Source organism: Ovis aries, chromosome 6, assembly GCF_016772045.2.
Source record: "Ovis aries strain OAR_USU_Benz2616 breed Rambouillet chromosome 6, ARS-UI_Ramb_v3.0, whole genome shotgun sequence".
NCBI lineage: Eukaryota > Metazoa > Chordata > Mammalia > Artiodactyla > Bovidae > Ovis > Ovis aries.
This window is the reverse complement of record NC_056059.1, coordinates 66,334,604-66,358,515: the sequence shown is the minus strand read 5'-3', so window position 1 is coordinate 66,358,515 and position 23,912 is coordinate 66,334,604. Positions and strand designations below refer to the sequence as shown.

Below are 23,912 nucleotides of genomic sequence, written 5' to 3'. Positions count from 1 at the left end.
TCAACATAAAGGAGCCAGTTTGGGGAAAAACAGTTTTTATCCCAGTGATATTCTACTTTTGGCAAGGCATTTCCAAAGCAGCTTGCCAACAATGAGGATGGGCAAGTGTCTCTAGATTCTTCTTGAAATTAAATTTCATCAAAATTATTTTTTGCTTCCCTGAACTTTTTTTCATTGGCCTTTATTTTTCCCTTTGTGTCTGAATTTCCATAATAAACAAACAAACCTCTTGGGGCTTTATAATTAGCATCTTTTAAAAAATACATATATTTACTGACTAACATGAATCTTTCTTTTCTACAAAATCTCCAATAAAATCAGAAGTTAAAGGGACTGAGAAGTTACAAAACAATGTATTGGTCTGATGATTTCAATTATGGAAGGCATTCTGAAATCATGTATTTTTAGATCTCAGTAAACCCCACAGTACATGATGCTAAATTGCAATTTTTCATGAAGCCCACTTTGTGTTGTACTCACCCCTCTACATCCAGAACTTAGTCTTATCCTTAAACCAAAGATAATAAAGTTCTGATTTGACCTGACCTGTGTGTGGCTGAGCCTGTGTGGGACCCAGTCTTTAGTGACAGCACAAAGATGGTTAACTGCTTAACTCCCCACTGAGATGTAAAAGCAGGTTATTCTTTACCTGTGAAAAAAATGAAAGTCACCTAGTCATGTCCAAGTCTTTGTGACCCCATGGACTGTAGCCCACCAGGCTCCTCTGTTCATGGGATTTCCCAGGCAAGAATCCTGGAGTGGGTAGCCATTCCCTTCTCCAGGGGCTCTTCCTAACCCAGGGATCAAACCCTGTCTCCTGCATTGCAGGCAGATTCTTTTACTGTCTGAGCTACCAGGGAAGCCCCAGGGACAAACAAATGCAGCAAGATCTACGTTGGTGATCAGCAGTACCATGCCTTATGTAGTACACACACACACACACACACACACACAAATCAAGCCTGTAATGGCTTTAGCAGAATTTAGTGTTCTCTCAGCCTCACTTTGCATTTTTTGAAATACAGCAAGATAGTTTATTTCAAGCAAGTTGCTTCTCCCTAAACTATGTCCCATGAATGTCTTCTACTTTATAAATATACTGTCCTTCAGCAGTAAATCCTCTGCTTTATATTTCTATAGAAGCAAGCTAAGTGATTGTTATATTGCATCATTCCAACCAAGCTGGAAGAAACAGAGGTTTAAAATTTTTTAAAGGCATGTGCCTTTAATTTTTTTTAAATAAAGTTTTAAAATGTATATTCCTTCAAGAGACAGAAAAATGAAAAATCTCTCCTGTAAGTGATGTGATAATAATAACTTGCTATTTTAACCTCAAGATGCCATCTGCATTTCATAATGTAATTCCCCAGTTCTGAAAGGACAGTGATGAAATGTGACCTTTACACATTCCTGTTTGATTTCTCTCTCAGTGTTCAGTCGGAAAAATAAGAAAAGCTAAATATACCTGAGCCTCTTCTGTCTTTTCTACCCAGAAATGGGTTGTCTAATTAGCTTCCCTACTCTCCCCACCAAGAAACAACCGGCATGCTTCCCCCCTTCCAGGGGTTGATGCCTGCTCCCGTTTAGAGAATTCTGAAGTGGAGGGCAATTCTTTCTTTTCACTGGCAGGAAATCCCGTAAATTGAAAAATAACAGATTTTAGATTTTCTGAGTCTTTGTCTTGGACTCCAACAAACAAATCCCCTCTGCAAGCAAATCTGACAGGAAAAATGCTGTGTTGCCTGCTTTATGGACCATGACAAGGAGAGCAATGGAGGGAGAAACAAGAACCTGGGCTCCCACCACACAACCCTCTCCTCTGGTGAGAGTCATCTTTTTTCTTTTATCTTCCTTCACAAAAAAATAAAGAGGTAAAGTTCTGGCCAGGGAAGTAATTCCACAGAACTGGAGCAAGAATACCAACTACCCCTCATGCTCCTGCTTGTTTTGAGGCCTGAAATTCAAAATTCGATTCTTTTTGGTGGGATTCTTCTCAAAAGAAATAGAAGATATCTCTTAACAGCACAATTCAGACCAGAGTAAACTCTGAAATGCAAAGAAATGATTGCTGGATAAAATGACACAGGGAGGGACTTCCCTGGGGATCCAGTGGTTAAGACTCCAGGCTTCCACTGCAGGGCTGGGGACCGACTAATTAGATCCCACATGCCAAAAAGTAAAAAAAAAAAAAAAAAAAAAGATAAAGCGAGTGTGATATTACGATTTATAATAAGAAATATATACTTGGTCCTCCTATTCCCCACTCCCCTCAACTTTTATCAAACACTCATTTAAAAAAAAAAATCCTTCAAATTTCTAAGTGAAGAGTGAAAGTGTTAGTCGCTCAGTCATATCTGACTCTTAGCGACCCCATGGATGCATGGACCCCATGGAGTCCATTAAGCTCCTCTATCCATGGAATTCTCTAGGCAAGAATATTGGAGTGGGTTACCATTCACTTCTCCAGGGGATATTCCCGACCCAGGAATCAATCTTTGCAGGCAGATTGTTTACCATTTGAGCCATCAGGGAAGCCTAGGGAAGGGTGGGGGTGGGGGGGGGGGGGGGAGGGACACTGTCTTTTGTTATGTTAATGAGATGACTTTGAGAAAGTATCTAAAGCTGGGGACTGATGGCCAGCACAGCCAACTGAGTAACTAGAGGACTGGAACTTCCAGTCCCCTCCCCTGACCACCAGGGAGAGGAGAGGGGCTGGAGATTGAGTTCAATCTACAACAGCCAATGATTTAATCAATCCTGCCTATATAATGAAGCTTCCATAAAGATCCAAGAGGAAAGGGATTCAAAGCTTCCCAGTTGGTGAACACTTGGAAACAGGAGAGGAGTGGACCTGGAGGGAGTGTGGATGATCTGTGGCCACTCCCCACACCTTGCTCTATACATGTCTCTCATCTGGTTGCTCCTGACTTATATCCTTTTATAATAATTGGTGCTCTAGTCAGTAAAATGTTTCTCTGAGTTCTGTGAGCTGCTGTAACAAAATATAATCAAACCCAAGGTGGAGATTGTGCGAACCTCTGATTTACAGCCAGTTAGTCATGAGTACAGGTAACAACCTGGTCTTGCAGCTGGCATCTGAAGTGGGGAAGGGGACATCTTATAGACCTGAACACTTAACCTATGGAATCTGATGCTGTCTCTGGATAAACAGTGTCAGAATTGAGTTGTGTTGTAGCACACTCAGCTAGTGTCCAGAATATTGTTTGTTGTATGTGCTGGGGAGCCTTCCAGTCCCCTCCCACCATACACACACATTGGAATTAAGTCCCAGGACCCAAAGGGGGTTAGATGTGTGGTTCTTAAACAGGCTTGATCTCTAAAAACAACTCTAAAACAAATCAGCTTTCCTGGTCTCAATTCTTTATCTGACCCCATGGACTATAGCCTGCCAGGCTCCTCTGTCCAAGGGATTCTCCAGGCAAGAATACTGAAGTGGGTTGCCATTCCCTTCTCCAGGGATCTTCCTTACTCAGAGATCAAACTTGGGTCTCCTGCATTGAAGGCAGATTCTTTACCATCTGAGCCACCAAGGAAGTCCCACCTGTGAAACAGAGATATTAGATATTCCTATCCCAGGTGGCTCTTGTGAAAACTGATGTCAAGTATTTATTTTGGAACCTGATACATAAAACATTTCATTATATTTTAATAACTATTTCTATTCTTGACATTAAGGGATTTTTTTTTCCTGTAAGAAGTACAGAAGTATACACAGACTTGAATTGAATGCATTGCTTTTAAATTCAATTCAACATGATTTTACACAGCCTACTCCACGCAAAAGGCACTTATCAGGCAAAGTCTTCAAGACACTCCCATTACAGAACACCCTTGGCATTTGAGGATTTAACGTCTCCTGAATCTCCTCTTCACTAACCACCATGAAGGTTAGAGACGTGGCAAATTTTTCTGAGCTATAAGTGTGAGTAGGATAAGGTCAACGTGTGCACTCAGTCATGTCCAACTCTTTGCGACCCCATGGAATAGCCCGCCCGGCTCCTCCATCCATGGGATTCTCCAGGCAAGAATACTGAAGTGGGTTGTCATGCCCTCCGCCAGGGGATCTTCTTAACCCAGGAATCAAACATGAGTCTCCTGTGTCTTCTACATTGGCAGGCAGAATCTTTACCGCTGAGCCAAGGGGAAGCTCAGTATACGGTCAATAAGTTGGTTGCTCCAGAAAGAGCCACTGAATTAATGATAGCCTAGTCAAGTGCCCCATCACTATCTCTAAGTGTGTGGTTGTAGTCTTCTTCTTGAATTATATATACTCTGAGTGTCGTGGCCAACTCTTTGACCCCATGGACTGTAGCCTACCAGGCTCCTCTGTCCATAGGATTTTCCAGCAAGAGTACTGGAGTGGGTTGCCATTCCCTTCTCCAGGGAATCTTTCCGACCCAGGGATCGAACCCAGATCTTCCACATTGCAGGCAGATGCTTTACTATCTGAACCACCAGGGAAGCAGGTGATCAAAATGTGGGGATTTTTGAATATCTTGCAATAGATAGTTAATATCAAGTAAAAGTCTTGGCAGTTCAAATCCCTTAATTGGGAAGGGTCTTAGTGAAGCATTATTTCTCTGGTCACCCTCTTGCCTTTGGATAGAAGAGCTCTATATGCCAACTAGGACAGATATAATTATCTTTTCTTGTTCTGAAGCTTTCTAAGGATGGACACTTCCCAGATACTCTCTATAGCTGCTTCCAGCATCTTCTCACTCATTACAGTCAAGATGTTGTTCCTTATGTCCAATTTAAACTTTGCTTCTTTCTTCAAGTTAAGAGTTTCTCAGAAGAGGCATAAAATCCATGTTCTCTTCTTATTTTCAATGAGCACCTAACACAGCACTTTAAGTAATATCTTGCATGCAAATAGGTTGAATGTGATTTAAACCAGTTAATGGATCAAATGCTTTTGTAAACCTGAAGACATTAATCAAGCTACTCTTTAACCTTTACAAAGTTTAACTCTGGACTAAATAATATTAATTGCTAATACATTTCATGCTAGGACCCATTTTGCCAAGTATTAATGCCTCCTAATCTTCAAAACTTATCTAGTTTAAATGTTATCAGAAATAACAGTGTTTTATGATCTAATTGATTTAGTGACCTAACTACCACACATAGACCCTGAAGTTAGTCTACCTGGGTGCAAAGCACAGCTCTATCATTTACTAGTTGTACAGCTTTGGGCAAGTTTTTTTTTTTTTTTAACTTTTCTATCTATGCCTCAGTTTCTTTATCTGTAAATTGAGATAATAATGATACACCCCTCATATGGCTGCATTATGGATTAAGTGGATTAATATTTGTAAAATGCTTAGAGTGGTACCTGCTTTGTAGAAGTACTCAGTAAGTATTATTATTATTAAGACTCCAAGGTCCATCTAGTCAAGGCTATGGTTTTTCCAGTGGTCGTGTATGGATGTGAGAGTTGGACTGTGAAGAAAGCTGAGTGCCGAAGAATTGATGCTTTTGAACTGTGGTGTTGGAGAAGACTCTTGAGAGTCCTTTAGACTGCAAGGAGATCCAACCTGTTCATTCTGAAGATCAGCCCTGGGATTTCTTTGGAAGGAATAATGCTAAAGCTGAAACTCCAGTACTTTGGCCACCTCATGCGAAGAGTTGATTCATTGGAAAAGACTCTGATGCTGGGAGGGATTGGAGGCAGGAGGAGAAGGGGATGACCGAGGATGAGATGGCTGGATGGCATCACCGACTCGATGGATGTGAGTTTGAGCGAACTCCTGGAGATGGTGATGACAGGGAGGCCTGGCGTGCTGTGATTCATGGGGTCGCAAAGAGTCGGACACAGCTGAGCGACTGAACTGAACTGAACTGAAGACTCCAAGATGATTTTCTAGGCCTTAAGATTCACATCTGATTAGTCTTGGTAATACTATATTTATAAACTTCTTTGTACTATTTTCCCTATGTGGAATAATCATCACCTTCCTACCTATTCTCCTCTTGAACATCTCAGCTTGGTAGTACTTTCTCTGTGATGTCATAAGTTAAGAGCTCATCATTAGGGCCCTTTTTTAGTGTTAATTGTGGTCAATAATGACCCCATGAAGATTGTTATCTTTTAATAACCTACTCTCTCAATGATATTCTTGGCTGTTCCTTGAATGAATAAAGTAAATCCTACAATTTTTAATAACACTTTCCAATTCCTAGCAAATCTCTTTGCTCTTATAATACTCTTGATAAACAAAGGTGAGTTGATAGATGATATTTTTATCTGTTTGATTATCTCTAACTTTAGTATAAAAACTCTTATTAGGTTATCTACTCTACGTTACGTCCATTGTTGAAGTTCATATAAGGTGCCTATAACAGTGACTGGTATATAATATGTGTTCAGTGAAGGAAGGGGAAGGAGAAGTGAAGAGGGAGGAAAAGGAAAACGAGAAAGAAGAAAATAACTGATATTTTCCCCAAATCAGACAGCATATTATCTCATTAAGCCTTTAATGACTTAAGAAGAAAATATAATTTATCCCCGTTTTAAAGATGAAGAAATTCAGGTCTTGAGTAGCATGCGGGTGATCATAAATCCTGGCTTTCCCAAGACAGTGTCAGTTTACACTTCTTGATCCAGGTATTATTAATAGTGCTCCTTTTCATTCTCAATGGTTCATGTTTGGACAATCAACTATATGATTATTCTAGAGTTAAAAATACTAAGGTAACAGGGCCTGTAAGTGCAGGGGCTGCAAATAAAACATGTCAACTCCAGAACCCTCATTGTCTCGGCTAAGCTCATGGAAAACCACATAACCCATTTCTTTCACAGACCAGGATGTAACACAAAATGTGAAAGTTAGAGAGGTATGGGGGACACAGGTTGAAATTTTAAAATGTGAGATGTCTCAGAGTGAGCACCAAGAGAATATGATCAGGAGGAAAGGTGTGAGAAACTCTTTCCATTTTTTTTTTTCTGTCAGATGTCACAGAATAGTTTCACAATTAGAGGTAGTACTGTGAATTTCAACTGCCTGATGAAAATCCCAGCACTGAACAAAAATATCATCATATTTGATTATGCAAGATGTGAATTAATGTTATTCTTGATATACTAGCATTAAAGCAGGAGAAATTCATTACCAGCCTAAGAGATAACAGTAAAACAATAAAAACACCAGTATTTAACATTCATAATAGTTTACAGTTTTACATCACATATACAGAGCACATATTTATATATGATTTAATCTCTTTTGATTCTTCCTGCTCCCTGAAATAAGTAGAACAGACACTATTATTTCCATTTTACGTGGAACCGAGAATCAAAGGGCTTAAGTAAGTCATGAAATTCATACTTGAGAGTATAAATTAGAATACAATCTCATCCTGACATTTTAAAGTGATTTAAATTATTTAAATATAACTTGACAGAAGCATATTCAAGGGGAATGTACTTAAGGAGAAAAACCAAAATTATGTACACCAGATGGGGAGTGTCTGGACTCAAAAAATTGCCAGTGTGCTGCCCACTAGACACTGATTTTAACTATGCAATTCATCAGGTTATTAAAACTGTAAGATGTTATTGCCACCTGGCCCCATCAGCATAGATACTAAGCCTTCAGACAATGGAAGTGAATTTGTGGATTTCACATTTTGGGCTACAGAATGTTGAGTATCACTGTCAGATAAAGCACAATTCTTTCTGAGTGCGGAGCGGACAGCACAAATGCTGGGTCAGTACATCTCACTCTGCAACTGTGCTGAACTCTTTTGTATTGGTTCCCAAAGTAAGGAAACTGCTGATTCTGGGAAAGTATGAAGTAAGTTCTGTTTCCTCACTTTTCTCCTATTCTTTTCTAATCTTTCTCTTAAGCAAACCTGTTCTGTCATTCAATCATTCATTCACACATTGGTGCAAATACAAGAAATAAAAACTAGCATGATTAGTGCCTGTCTGGGAGTTATTTGCCTTTCATCAGGAATCAAAACAGAGGATATAGAGATCTGATGACAGTATTTCAAGCAGGTAGCTTCTGAAACCACCTTCCATAGCTGTTCCCTACTGAACTACTGAAAGAGTCCCACATTTCCACTCAAAACTAAACCTCCGCTCAGTGAGATTGAATAATATTGAAAAAGAATAGTGGTATTTGTTTGGTTTGAAGTTGGGCTCACATATCTCTGTCCATTCTGCAGAAGCCAAAGTACAAATCCTTTAAAATGTGTGAAAGCTCTATGGTAATGAGGCAAAAAAGATCTTCATGACCCAGATAATCACAATGGTGTGATCAATCACCTAGAGCCAGACATCTTGGAATGTGAAGTCAAGTGGGCTTTAGGAAGCATCACTACAAACAAAGCTAGTGGAGGTGATGGAATTCCAGTTGAGCTATTTCAAATCCTAAAAGATGATGCTATGAAAGTGTTGCACTCAATATGCCAGCAAATTTGGAAAGCTCAGCAGTGGCCACAGAACTGGAAAAGGTCAGTTTTCATTCCAATCCCAAAGAAAGGCAATGCAAAAAAATGCTCAAACTACTGCACAATTGCACTCATCTCATATGCTAGTAATGTAATGCTCAAAATTCTCCAAGCCAGGCTTCAGCAATACGTGAACCGTGAACTTCCAGATGTTCAAGTTGGTTTTAGAAAAGGCAGAGGAACCAGAGATCAAATCGCCAACATTCATTGGATCATCAAAAAAGCAAGAGAGTTCCAGAAAATCATCTATTTCTGCTTTATTAACTATGCCAAAGCCTTTGACTGTGTGGATCACAATAAACTGTGAAAAATTCTTCAAAAGATGGGAATACCAAACCACCTGACCCACCTCTTGAAAAACCTGTCAGGAAACAACAGTTAGAACTGGACATGGAGCAACACACTGGTTCCAAAAAGGAAAAGAAGTATGTGAAGGCTGTATATTGTCACCCTGCTTATTTAACTTCTATGCAGAGCACATCATGAGAAATGCTGGGTTGGATGAAGCACAAGCTGGAATCAAGATTGCCAGGAGAAATATCAATAACCTCAGATATGCAGATAACACCACCCTTATGGCAGAAAGTGAAGAACGAAAGAGCCTTTGATGAAAGTAAGAGAGGAGCAAAAAAGTTGGCTTAAAGCTCAAAATTCAGAAAACTAAGATCATGGCATCCGGCCCCATCACGTCATGGTAAATAGATGGGGAAACAGTGGCTGACTTTATTTTTGGGGACTCCAAAATCACTGCAGATGGTGACTGCAGCCATGAAATTAAAAGATGCATATTCCTTGGAAGGAAAGTTATGACCAACCTAGACAACATATTAAAAAGCAGAGACATTACTTTGCCAACAAAGGTCCATCTAGTCGAGGTTATTGTTTTTCCAGTAGTTATGTGTGGATGTGAGAGTTGGACTGTAGAGAAACCTGAGCACCAAAGAATTGATGCTTTTGAACTGTGGCATTGTAGAAGACTCTTGAGAGTCCCTTGGACTGCAAGGAAATCCAATCAGTCCATCCTAAAGGAGATCAGTCCTGGGTGTTCATTGGAGGGACTGATGCTGAAGCTGAAACTCCAATACTTTGGCCACCTGATGTGAAGAGCTGACTCATTTGAAAAGACCCTGATGCAGCAAAGGATTGAGGGCAGGAGAAGAAGGGGACGACAGAGGATGAGATGTTTGGATGGCATCACCGACTCAATGGACATGAGTTTGGGTAGACTCCGGGAGTTGGTGATGGACAGGAAGGCTGGCGTGCTGCAGTCCATGGGGCTGCAAAGAGTTGGTCATGACTGAGCGACTGAACTGAAACTGAATGAGGCAAAACTAATTCAGCAAGTTATGCTTATGTCCTATGACAGGGATTTTGAACACAGTAGGGCAGATGCCTGTAATATCTCAAAAGTCTTTCCCTTCCACAATTTCAGAGAAGCAGGTTATGAAGTTCTCTTCATCCTTCATGATAGCACAGCTTGTAGGGGTGTTTCCCAAAGTAAGGTAGACATGGATATAGGAGATAAGCACCAATAACCCACCAAAAACTGGATATGACTTTCCAGTTTTGTGAGTATCTTTTACTCTTCAAACTTTTCATCCTGTCCTCCTCCTTCTATTTGCAACTTTGAAATGTCTGAAAATCAGTTCCCACCACATTTAGCCAAAAGTTTTCAGCTGACCAACATGAATCTTCATAGTGAATCTTCTTTGTCTCCTCTCATCAGCCTCAACTCCATGGTCAGTTTGAACTAGGATTTTTGTTCTCTAGATTATTCTTTTGGGATGTGCTGAATTGTGTGTGTGTGTGTGTGTGTGTTGCAGGTGGGGGCGAGCAGAAAAGTGGCGATGTCAGTGGGAAAAAATCTCTTATCTCCATTTAATGTGGTAGTTGATTTAACACATTTGCTGGTTATGACAAATGACTGTGTGGGTGTGGAAGTTTCAGACAAAAGTTGATGTTTGAAAGCAAATATTCATGTTTAGGATAAGGATACATTTACAGCAAATATGACTAGATAAGAAATAGATATTATATGCTTCCTTAGTAAATATATGTTTCTGAATTAGGTATATCATTTACTTCATATTTTCAAATTTGATTAACTTCCTTGGTTATCATTTAAAATTTAATTTGGCTCCTCCAAAATCACCCCAAATGCCAGAGAAAACCTTTTTCATACGCTTCCTTTTATGTTTTATTTTTCTTCTATTTAAATGCTATTCACTTTGTAGTCATCAATCCAGTTATTCTTTGTAATTTCTTAAATGTTTCCAGAAATATTGAAAGTCCAGGTACCAACATACAGATTACATTTTGAAAAATGAATTCACTAATTTTTAAAGACAATGAATACTTAAGTGTGTATACATATATATGCATATATATGTATTTTGAGATTTGTTATGAAAAGATTTTGTGTCTCTAAAACTGGCTGTGCCACCTGATAAAGTTGTTTCTATGGAAATGGCTCATGATTCACGATCAACATAAAAGAAAATTACATATGAAAGTATAAGGTAGACCTGACAGAGGAAATATTAATTTCTGAATTAGAAAATTTAAATGCTGAATTTAAATTTAAATTATTACTAACACTATTTTATGTCTAGAAAAATTCTTTTATAATCCTAATAAATGTTATTAAGTCTCTATTAAATGCTAAGAACTATATACAGAGCATAAACAGTATAATCCTAAACTTCCTGTAGCTAACATAGGTAGGAGGAGGAGGGTAGGAGGTGGAAGACAAGGCTAATAAAAACTGTATATGAACTGAAAGAAAATCATTATGTTATATTGGGTCTTTTGTCTTTTCAGAGTCTCAGACTTTTCAGAGGTTTGCTTCTATGCCCCAGACATTCTTCCTCCAGTAGATTCCTCTTCCGTGTGGCTACAGACAAGACTATAGAAGAAAGATGATTTCTTATGGATTCTGAAGTAGATTCAGATGCATTTGTGTAGAAAGAGATTACAGGTGGGAGAAGGGAAAAATGATGGCATCTGACATGAGAAAATGTTCTAGGCACAGGTAGGATTTCAAATAAATGTCACTGAACTGTCTCTATGGAAACCACAAAGGGGTTTCTCTTGACTAGAGAATTGAATAGTGTTCTCTTGAAAATAATAGATCGAAAAAAAAAAAAAACAACCTCCCCATGAGTCACAGAGGGTTAGAGTAGGCAGAGACCCTGAACTTTCAACAAATCTATTCCTCTACCTTCAGGAAGGTTCCCAAATAAACCTTCTCATTCAGACAGGATTCTCTCTTAGCAACTTCCCTGATGAATCCATTCAGCAACCAGAACAAGACTCTGGGCCTCTAACTCTCTGGTTGCATCCCAAGGGCCTTAACCCATACTCTTTCCACTGCGGTAGGGATTGCTAACAGCTACCTTCTGTCTGAACCCTCTTCTGTTTAAGTCTATTTTTCTATCTGCTTCTCTACCTTCTTTCTCTGAACTCAATGACACAATCTATGAATACACCTTTGCTTAAATAGGTATCCACTTGCCAGGAGACCATTTGTGGGGATAGGGCTCTGTTGAAACGTTGTTTCAACAAGATTGTTTAAAATCAACCCCACCAAACCATTCAAATGTTTCTGCTCTTCTGAAAAGCTCCTGGGAGTCACTTTTGAATTTTCTGGCAGCTAAGCTTCACTTCTGCTGGCCCCACTTGTGCTGTCTATTATACCCCGTCTCATTTCAGTGCCAAATGCACTTTCTACAAGAACTCACACTGCTTTCATGTGATTTCCCATGGAAACACAGTGTTCCGGAAGGACTCTGAATCATTCCAGGGACTCGATGGAGAAGACAGCAGATGCTGTGTAAGTGAATTCCGCACAAATCTTTTTTTCCCCCACCTATAGGGTTTATAAAAGCAAACGAAATAGCATACAAAGGTCACTTCTTTAGGGCATTTTGAAAAGTAAGTTCTCAATCTTATCAGGGTCTGGGTCCTCCTAGATAAAGAACAATGTTGCTACAGATTAAAGTTGACTGCACTGAACATTCTCTCTTTGGCCAGCACCTTTTCTCCAAATCTCTAACCAGGTCATTTCAGCCACCACATGTATAGGCTCAGAAACTTTCCATGTAGAACTTGCCTTCTTTGTGAACTGAACAGGAAGGGTCACCAAGAAGCTAGTTTTTTTCAGGGTAGGCCAACCTCCAAGATATTCTACCTCTATATTTCCACAAGAGGGACTTCCCAGGTGGCTCAGGAGTAAAGAAGCAGACTACCAAGGAAGGAGACGCAGGAGACTCGAGTTTGATCTCTGGGTTGGGAAGATCCCCTGGAAGAGGAAATGCAACCCACTCCAATATTCTTGCCTGAGAAATTCCAAGGACAGAGGAGCCTGGTGGGCTATAGTCCATGAAATTGCAAAGAGGGAGACACGACTTAGTGACTTAGCACGTTCCCACGGTATCTTGTAACAACATGCTCTGATATTTTTTCTAAAAGAATCTGTAAAGACTTCTACTTTAGTGAACAAGATAGCTGGTACTTCCTTTCCTGTTTCCCTCCCTGGGCAGATGGTGCCATATGTGCCCATCATTCAATATGGAAGCCACAAGGGCATCTTAGGCTCACTGCCTCTCTAACTTCCAATATCTAACCAGTCACAAAATCCCTCTGATTGACTTCTTTGAATCTTTTTTTCTCTTCCTTTCCATTCCTAAAGCTACTGTTTTATTTGAGACATTTATCATCTCATATGAAGTTTAAAACACCCTCTAATGCTTCTTAATTAGAAATGTTTGCCCCTGTTTTAGCCTTCTCTGCTTTACTCTCCACGAAGCCATCAAAATGATCTATCTGAAAATAAAATGTAGCTTTCTGTTGAAATCTGTAGCAGGTTTCCTCTGTTTCAGACTTAGGACTCATTTCCTTAATGCACACATTCCATCATTTCTCTCTGTTTCTCTGTCTGTCTAACTCTGTCTCTTTCTCTCTCTCTCTCTCTGTGGTTTTAAAGTGAAAATGTAAACCGTGTATAAGTTTTAAAAGTCAAACAATTCAAAGGGGCATATAAAGAACGCTAAGTATCCCTCCAAGTCATACTCCTAGTGCTGGTTCCACTTCCAAGAGGCAGACACTGTTACTGTCCTGAGCATTCTTCCAGAAGGGGTCAGTGCATATACTACACACACACACACACACACACACACACACACACACACATACACACACATTTCTAAAGAGGCTTCTTTTTACAGAAGTGAGAACATTCAATAACACTGTCCTACATCTTGCTTTGAGTATCCTATTTTATCTCTTGACAATCTTCCCTGTGCCCTTTAAGTTCTCACAATAGTGAATGGCCTGTAGTTCCCAGAACACTTCATGCTGTTTGCAGACACACTTGCCAATGCTTATGCCCTTCCTTTTGCTTGAAAAGTATTTCTTCTCATTTGCAGCCTACACAGGCCACTCATTACTAGTCCTCTTTAGGATTCACCCCAAGTATTAACCCTTCACCATTCCTTAGAAACTACTTCTCCATGCTTCCATAGGACACGGACATGCACATCTCTATCACAGCCCCTACCACATTGTTTTAAAGTCACTGTTTCTGCATTCTTCTCTACACTAGAAAATATTTGAAGATATGGAACACATCTTAGTCATTTTTCCATTCCTAATACTGAGTTCATGACACGATAAAAGACTAACTGTTCTCTATGTGCTGAACCAAAACAGCCCACCATCAAGGTAACTATGAGTGTTTCAAAATCTTCCAAAAAGGAAAAAAAAAATTATTTCAGGTATAGAGATCTTAGTTTGTTTGTTTTTTAAAGACTATAAACTCCACAAAGACAGAGACCTTATCTGCTTTAATCACTAAAATGGTTGAATGCGTGCTTTTGGGAAAAGGTCTTTAATCTTAAATATGCAAAGCAATGACAGTTTTATTGGGATTGTAAGAGACAAAATACACTCAGCACTCAATGGAAGTGTAGAAGAAGAAAAAAAAACTATTAGCAGAAAAACAGAGAGGAATATGAGGATTTTAAGAAAGGGATACTGAGTTCACTAAAGAAAACCTATTCATCTTTCGCTCATCTTATGACCAGTCTTTTTTTTCCTAAGTTATCACCAATGATAGGAATTAATTTAAAACCTTTCTTGAGCATTTCTGTCAAGTGCTGAGTAATAGATTGTTTTATGCTACTAACTATAACTACTTTCAACAACCAGAAGTCAAGAGACTTCATGAAATGCATGATCTTCTGAAAACAGAAGTATTCTAAAATGCAAAAAGTCAATCCTGCTATTATGAAAAATAGGATTCAGTGTTTTGAAAAAGTTCATGGGGAAATTGTATTAACATTTAATCAACTGCATTTATCTTTCCACTATCCTCAAGTATGATAATGCTCATTTGAGTTGTTAAAACTCAAATCAATTAAAAACATTTAATATCATATATTTTTCTTTTGACATGTTTTACCTTCCCTGATAATGCAAGATTTGATTCATGTGTGTTTTGAGAGTGCTATCAAGAACTTAGGGGGTCTGCCATGACAAAAACACCAAATATTTATAGAATTGATACTAAGCGATGTTCAGCTCAGGTGACATCTTGGCTTCACCTCTTGCTCCCAGACCACCTGATGGAAAGATTTTAGATGATTTGGGTAAATCCTTAGGGATACTCAGATCTTGGAAAGTAAAGTTCTCCTTCTGTTTCACATTGTGCTGAAACATTTGTTAGTTTGGCAACAGTTGAGCAAAGTTCCCAGTATGAATACAATGGACAGCACTGGATGGAAACACTTCAAATACACTCTTGGCACCAAAGTGCAATACAATATAAACCCAGCATCATTCAAATCTCATTTTGAATGCCATTGATTCAACATTTCTTGTTGTTGTCTTAGGGATGTGTTTAGGAATAAAATGGATGATTATGTCATGACCGATTAAAATAGTAATCCAAGGGGCCCCAGATTGCACACAATCATTACAGCAATGTTCCCAGGAGACATCTGGAGTTTGCAGTCGGTGGAATTCAATAAATGCTTGTTGACTGACACATCTAACAGAAGAACAAAATGGAATAAGATGAAATCTAATAGGAGAATACAGAGGAGAGGAAGAATCTGCATTTTGACAGAGTCTAAGTTTCTACAGTAGATATTTGAACTGGAAAAGATTTAGTAACTGGGTCATTTACCTTCATTTTACAGAAGAAAAACTTGAGAACTGGAGAAGTCAAGGGACTTACTCAAAGTCCCAAAGCTAAATACCAGCAATGTTTTCTCACTTGCCTCACAAATAGGAGCCAGGTTCTGGAATCAGGCTGCCTGGGTTCCTGACTCTGCCAGTGACTAGATCTGCAACTTCTGAGTTGTTACACTTATTTAACCTCTTTCAACCTAACTTTCTCCCTTCCTCAACCTCAGTGTCTCCTTCTATAATAGGGGATGGTGATTACAGAGCCTTCAACAGGCACGAGTTTGAGAAAACTCTAGGAGACAGTGAAGGACAGGGAAGCCTGATGTGCTGCAGTCCATGGGGTCACAAAGAATTGGACATAACTTAGCAACTGAACAGCAAACAACAAAATGAGTTACTAATAAAAGGATCTGATAACCATGTCTTCTACATAGGCTATTCAACAAATAGCATTCAACAAATGCCATTATTTATTTCCATCGTACTACACACTTTAATTCCTAGTCTGGCCATATATCCCTAGGAATATAGTATTTCAAATGTAACTTCAAACTTTTAAAAATCTGGATAAGTTTGCTTTGATGTGGCTTAGAGAATAAAAAGATCTGTTATCTCCAAACAGAAAGGTAAAGGGAAGTTTTCCCTCTTTGAACTTCTCTAGATGGTACAATATTGTAACCCAACACCTAAAAGTGAGACCTCGTTAATACGAGAAAAACATATTTATATCTTTAACTGCTGATATCTGTTCATGCCTTTAAATAGTACTGACCTATTTACTCTATTTGCAAAGAAATTCTGTTATAACCTCAGAAAATTTACCGACAGCAGCAAGAGTATGTTTAAGCTATTTTATAAAGCTATTGGAGGCTGTTAGTGGGGGGGAAACCCAGTTTGCAATGTTCTTTATTCTGAAAAAGAAGAGTCATTGGTGCTCTGTAAAGTTGCAGGATAGTGTTGTGCGAGTTGCTCTGCTTAGTAACATTTTCATAGCCATCATTTAAGGTTGGATGACTCATAAGTACTGACACAGCAGGACTGCGTATCAGTTTTAAGTCGAGCCCTACCAACAATGCTCTTGTCTTTATCCTGTTCCTTATCATCAATTAACTACACTAATTTTTGCTTTTGAGCACAGCTACCTGTTTGACTACCCAGAAATTAATTTGAAACTTAATTTGAAACCTTGGGAAAATACCATCCTTAAAGAAATTTAAGAGAAAATAAAAGGTTCAATTCTTAATAATGCTAGGCCTTGGAATAATGTACTGCAATCTTGCTTCTCAAAGTGCTGTCTGAAAGTGAAAGTGAAGTTGCTCAGTCGTGTCCAACTCTTGTGAGCCCATGGGCTATAGTCTACCACGCTCCTCCATCCATGGGATTTTCCAGGCAAGAGTACTGGAATGGGTTGCCATTTTCTTCTCCAGAGGATCTTCCCAACCCAGTGATCGAACCCAGGTCTCCCACATTGTAGGCAGATGCTTTACCATCTGAGCCACCAGGGAAATCCTGGTGCTGTCTATGTACCAGCAATTGACAGCATCTGGGAGTTGTTAACAATGTAGGATATCAGACCTCATCCCAGACCTCTGAATAAGAAACTGCATTTTAACATTTTGAGATCCCAGAATGGTTCAGATAAACATTAAAGAATGAGAATCACTGGCTTAGAGAAATGGGGGAGGGAGATTTCTGATAGGTGGTTACTGTTGGGTATCATCAGGAGGGTGGTAACTAGACATAAGTGAGACATAAATACAGTGTATACCAGAAACGTCTGGAATCAACTATTAAAATAACAGTGGGATTTAACAATAGAGGGTATTTCATAATAAAGATTTGTTTTTCTCTGGGGTATTCTTTAGACAATTAAACTCATTTTAGCTTTTTGAGAAGGTGTTCTTATGTCAATTTTAATGCCTATAAGAGCATTCACTGTGGCATCTATGTATGTATGAAGGAAGGAAGCAATGAACACACAATAGGTATCCAACTCTGGGAACAGCTTGGGTTGAGACCTACATTGGATTAGAGCTCAATAGATGTCAAATCTTCTGGGGGTGGCCACTCTCAGACCACCATGTCTTTCAATGGGAGACAGAGAGTTGTGTGGTTGAAGCTCCTCTTTGATGATTAGGAGCTACCTCTTTAATAAGAAGGAACCGCTAGTCATTGGAATCAAATACAAGGGTTCAACCTTTTGTTACAGGTATTTAATATCATGTTCCTTCCAATCAATGGCTCTAAGACTTGCTTATTATTATCTGTGTTTTATTGGACTTCTATTAGTAAATGTTAGTGGTTACTTAAAGGCAGTTTCTGAGGGCTACTGTCTCTTTTTGTTCCAACTGTTCTTTATTCCTCTTTGATCAGCCATTTGTGTATGTGTGTAGGTATACAATTTCGCAGAAATTGTTAAAAAAAAGGTTTTAGAGATTTAATTTAAAACATTAAATTAAATTTAATTTAATGGAAATCAGTAGCTTTTTAAAGATGACTGTTCAGAAAATAACAGTATTGTAGTTGCTATCACAAGCACAATCTATCCCATGATGCCAAAAGAAAAAGTCCTTCCTGATTTAATCAATAATATTTTTGCCTGAAAAGAAAAGTCTTGCTCTCAAATATAGATTTTTTCCCCTGCATCAGAATTATTCTTCAGAGGTTTTCCATTCACTGTTCAAAACCAACAATTCTTGATTATAGAGCTTCTTGACTAACAGGACTCTCTCTCTCTTTTTTAAATTTAGGAAAAATATTTTTAAATCCTGAAGGACATGAATCAAAAATACTCTTGATGTGACGTTAGTCTTTAATAAAACAGACAATGTTAGAAACCAATCTGGAATTATATTTCACTTAGTATAGCATATGAAAAGAATAAAAGTTAAAAGAACCTAGTTTTCAAAACAGAACATAGTTTTCAAAAGCATTAATATAATGGACAGTTATGCCATTTTCCCAGTTGTGGAAATGGGTGGGTGATAATGGTAATGAATAAAAAATATAAAAATGAGTAATGTTTTAGCAATGGATTTTAATCTGAATTTTCTTTAAAACTATTTTCATTATATGCAATATCCATTCTTATTTGTTGTTAATTTTGTTGAAAATTCCCTATTAAATAATCTCAGAAGTTATTGCCTATTAGGGTTCTGAAACATGCTAATAAATATAAAAGCAATAAGTCTTATTGCTCATTGACTTTTCAACTCTACTGTCTTGTCTAAAAATCAAAACACATCATAGACAGTGCTCTTAATCAGGGCTAACTACTCAGATTGTGTTTCTATAGAACGCTTGATCGTACACTCCTCCTTGTTTCCATTTTTCTTTTTTTTTTTTTGGAGTTATTTGCAATCTATGAATTTCAATGCTTTGTCATTGATGACAGAAGAAAAATTAAGTAAATGAAGGTTTATTTTTCTATGTTCAGTGGTTTCTATTTTCCTATCATGTCTCTAACACCATTGTGGAAAGGTAATGGGTAATTTGGTAGAATGTATTTTTTAAGGGTTTATCTGTTGGGTGAATATTTTTAAAAAATCAAGTACATACACACATGGTACAGTGAATAAATAGATTTTCTTAAAATATTATTCCATAATAAAGAGCTATTTCCAATGGTAAAGCAATTAAATTCAATATTTTTTTTTCTGAGCCTCTGTACAAATTCCACTGAACAATTGATTATACAGACCTTTTTTGTTATGGTGGTTGTTTTGGTTAAATAGCAACTTCCTATTCATTTCAGTTTTGTTTGTTTTTAAACTGAAAAGTTGTTTGTAAACATAGTTAACAAAATTACACACTTGAAAAATTCTGAAAAGCATAGTACTCTGAAAAGCAGACCGCTACCAAAGACATTGTTTGCCTTTTAAGCTTTCCCAATCTTCTCCTATTTTATAAATTATCTGTGTGGGTACTTACAAGGTGCCAAATAAATGACCGAAAAGGAAAATATTTTCATCATTTACCTACCTGATACAAACAGCTTGTTAAACTAATTCACTGCCTAGTTTATCCAGTCACAATGACATGGATTGGGTATGGTTTGTATATGTGCCGATGTTATTACATTCCCCAGTGTCTGTAAATAGTTCCTTTGGGGTGCTTTCTAGCAGGGACATGTATATGAGAGAATATTATAAATGCGGCTATTAAAAACCTTTTTCAAGTCAGAGAATATTCATTGTGCATTGATATTTCAAAATTGTCTTTCTAATACCACCATCAGATGAAAATACTCTTTAAAATAAGCTACTTAAAGCAGGGGAAGGTACAACTATAAAATACAAAATGTAATAGTCACACTTTTTAATCTACTCCAACTCAATATATTTTAAATATATGTATTTCTTCCCTGACATACCCTAAAAAAAGAAATTCTTAAGCCTTAACATGCTAAAATAAAATGACACAATAGTAATGAAATGGAATGAACTGGCAATTCATTTATCCTATCACTCTATAGCCTTTACAGCTTCACGGTGATAAAATTCCCAAGGCTTTAGTCTTTAAATTATTAAAGCTATCTACATTTCCACTGCCACAATACATTTTTTTTTCCCGTAAGTGGAATGAAAATGGCATTTTTCTCAGGTAGATCTAGCTGTTCGCTGGGTGGTTTGTTCTAGAAAAGCAACAGGCTTTTCCCCCTGCCTTATAAGAAGCAACAGTTAGAAACTCTAACTAGAAAACGGCTACCCCACAGTGGTTGGAAACAGCCAATAGAGAAAGAGACACTATGATTTCAATCGATGTTGAAACAGCTTCAGAAGGAAGGAGGAAATATGAAATAAAAGAATGTTAACTCCGCAATTAAAAGATTGCTCTAGGTTCACTACACGTTACTATGGCCCTCTCCCTTGCTCTCTCCCTTTTCCACCGTAACTGATCATCAGGCTTTCCTCCGCATGCTTCGGTGTCTAAGGCAAAACAAAGCAATTACTCGAACCGTTCGATTTCAACTTAAGCTCGCAAGATGCAGCAAGACAAATTCATCAACCCCCACGTGGGAACAATACAAGCCTCTCCCCAGAAGCTGGCTTGAGTACTTTCGTGTTAGCTAGCCAGCAGGGACCGTGGTCTCAGCCTGTTGCTCCTGCCACTCCGTGTGCGAGGGCCTGGAAAGGGAGAGGACACTAGGAAACCTCATGTTTGTGCTTGGGTGCTTGGTGGCGGGCCCTGGGGGGTCTGGCTTGTCCGCTGCGGGGATCGCGACTGGCGAGGAGGTGGCTGCGGACCACGGTGCGGGGGCCCGCGGGTGCAGGCCACCCGGCTGCCGGCAGATGGTGCCCTGCGCCTCGCAACACCCAAGGAAACCCAGCGAAAGTACCGCTGACTCCGCCCCACCCGCTCCGCCGGCGCCACAGTCACCCGTCCTTTCCCAAATAGTGCGGAGCACGTTTCCTCCTGAACACCCGCAGTAGCTCGTGTGTGTGTTGAAAATACAAACCAGGGCCAGCAGGGCGTGTGTGCCAGAGTAGGGAGCGCTCTTGGAGCGGGATCCCTGGGCTGGGGCGAGGTGACCGCCAACCAAACGCAGAGGGCACGGGGACCGGTCCGTTTCGCATCTGCGTAAGCGCGGCCGCCGGGCCAGTAGCGGGGCCACTCACCATGTTCACTTCGGAGACCATGTCTATGCTGGCGACATCGATCCTCATCCCGACATCCACGGGGGGCCCTGCGGGGGACAGGGGCACATTGTGGACACAATCTCAGAGCGGCCACAGGCTGGGGAGGGGCAGAGGGCTTCCCTGCGCTTACTACATTCTGAATGGGTTCCCACCACCCCCATCCCTCCACCCCGTTGCAGGGTACAGCCTGAGAGAACAGGTGTGGGCACACGCATGATGCAGTGACTATGCAGAGGGTGTGTGGAGCCGCGAAAGGTCGGCTTTGCCTGGGGTTCATCCACCTGAGCCTAGGGGTCCGGCGTGTGTGTGAATGTGAGTGTGTGTGCGCGCGCGCGCGTGTTTGGCCAGAGCATAGGGCGTAGTGCACGCTTATGAAAATGACACGCTTCTCCTTCTAATTTTTTTGACATGTATCTTCGACAGGAAAGGAGAACAAGATATGGGTTACAGGTTGAAAAAAAAAAAAAAGATGAAGCATTACCTCCAAAGTCCGGCCGCAAGCGAATGTCATATCCTTTAAGCAATCTGTCCACTGTCTCTTTCACGTATGACATGTTGCTGGGCTCGTTGGCGCTGAAGGGAAGAAGTAGGGACTGGATTCAGAATGAGCACAAACTGCAACCAGACATAAAAATAGGCAGGCACACCTACACCCCCCACCCCTCCTAAATAACGAGCTACATGATCCAGCAAGCATGTAAAAAGAAAACACCTAGGGAAAAAAAAGAGACATTCAACAACAGCTGCTCACCTGTGTGCACAACAGACCATGGCAATCATCACAGGGAAAGAGAGAAGTCCCAAACTCTCTCGATTTTGTACTGTCCACATTACTAACTCTGATTAAAGAATTGTCTTTTCTGCGAAGATTCAAGGAATGCAACTTAGTCGGCGGCAGGGCAGTAATTCCCGAATGGACCTGCGCATGCGCAGAGGGTGCTCACTACCAAAAGACACCTTGTGCCTTGCAAACAATATTCCTAGTGGAACAGGCAACAGATTTCAATTCCTTTAAAGTTCCTGTTTGTGGTGCTCCGCGTTCTCCGATAGTAAAAGATATCCTGCTGTTTCTTTGCTTCGGATCCTACGTGCATATGAATAAGAATCTCTCTTTGTGCATTGGAGGTTGCTATGTTCATTTCCTTTCTGCCTCCAAACCGGTTTTTTTTTTACTCAATTCCCAGGGATCTGGTTTAGGCTGCCTGTGATTGGCATATTTCGTTGACAGTCACGGTAATCTTAGAACTGGGCGTCTGGAGGCGAGGTGGTTCTCTGTGTGCGTGTGTGTGAGTGATGGGGTGAGGGGAGTAAAGGGGACGAAGTGGAGAGGGAGAGCCAGAGAAAGAAACTCAGGCTTATTTGTTCAGGTTCTCTTGAAAGGCTTCTTAGGATGTCTGGCTTAGTGTCCTCTTTCTCTTTTCCAGGAGGAGGAAGAGGAGCTGGTCGACTTTTGCAGTTGCTCTCCCCACTTGTCTTCCCTCCCCCTTTCGTGTCTCACCAGGCAAGAGAGGTGAGAGAAGCCGGCCATGAGGCGGCACCTTGGACAGGAAATTCTTTTTCCAGAGTCATTGGTCGCATTTTCCTCTAGGTTCTAGTAAAGAAAATATATTTTTTTATTGCCAAGTGTTAAGCTTGTGTCAGTAACCCAAAATAGGACCCTGAAACACCGAGAGAGTCTAACCTCTGTTTACTAGTAGATTGGGGTTCAGTCAATACAATTCGATAAAAGTCACTGAGCATATGTTAGGCAGGAATCCCTTCGCTAGGCATTTATTCATATATTAAATCTTTTGCTATGTTCTAGGAATTCTGGGACTCAAAGACAACTTTAAAAGGATTTCTGACGTTGGGAAATTCACAGGCTGTTGGGGAAGATGGATGTAAATATATGTAAATTCAATATATCTCTATATAGTTTACATAGTGGCAAGAGGATTGTTAATTCTACCAAAGTGAGGTAGGTAGGGTTTCTGGAGAAAGAAGTATTTTGCCAGAGCAGAGAAAGAGGGTAATTCCAGAAGGAGGGAAGAGAATATCCCAAAGAGACTTGAAAGACTTTGACAGACTATGAGACCTGAAAGCCTGTGGTCTGCTTAAGTAGCTGAACCCTGAAATGACTGAGCAGAATATAAAAGGCTGGAAGGAGGGAGGGAGGGAGGACCTGAGGGTGGTGAGGGTGCAAAGGGAAACCAAGGCTAGACTACAGGGAAAGGTACATTCTCCACTATGCACTTTTAAGCTTCTGGAAATCACTGAGAGTTTTAAGTAGCAATGATCAGGGTCAGATTTAGGTTTTAGAATGTTCTGATAGAATAAACATGGGAAGAGTGATTAACCTTCATCAGTTGTGGACTATTTGCTGGTTATCATGCACATTACATAGATGATTTCATTTAAACCTGGTAGTAATCCAGATGTTATTACTATTACTATTATTAGATATTACTATTATTATAATTTTATAGATGATACTAAGAACAAATCAAGATAATGTAACTAGTTTAATCAAACTGTTAATAAATGATGAAATCAGCATTTTAACTCCGAATCTATGGACCTATCTGCTGTATTCTATGAAGCATAGATCCCAAGAGAAAGAACCAGAGA

General features: G+C 39.6%; 1 protein-coding gene across 1 annotated transcript in view; it reads right to left on the bottom strand.

The window, feature by feature from the left end:
• Nucleotides 1-22,216, bottom strand: part of GABRB1 (gamma-aminobutyric acid type A receptor subunit beta1) — a 447,299-nt gene extending 425,083 nt beyond the window's left edge. Inside the window, exons 1-3 of the mRNA XM_004009810.6 lie at nt 22,057-22,216; nt 21,787-21,878; nt 21,285-21,352 (exon numbers count right to left, since the gene is read on the bottom strand). Of these exons, the coding sequence (XP_004009859.1) occupies nt 21,285-21,352; nt 21,787-21,878; nt 22,057-22,136 (240 nt within the window). The 5' untranslated portion in view covers nt 22,137-22,216. The remainder of the gene's footprint in view (nt 1-21,284; nt 21,353-21,786; nt 21,879-22,056) is intronic.
• Nucleotides 22,217-23,912: the final 1,696 nt, after the last annotated feature.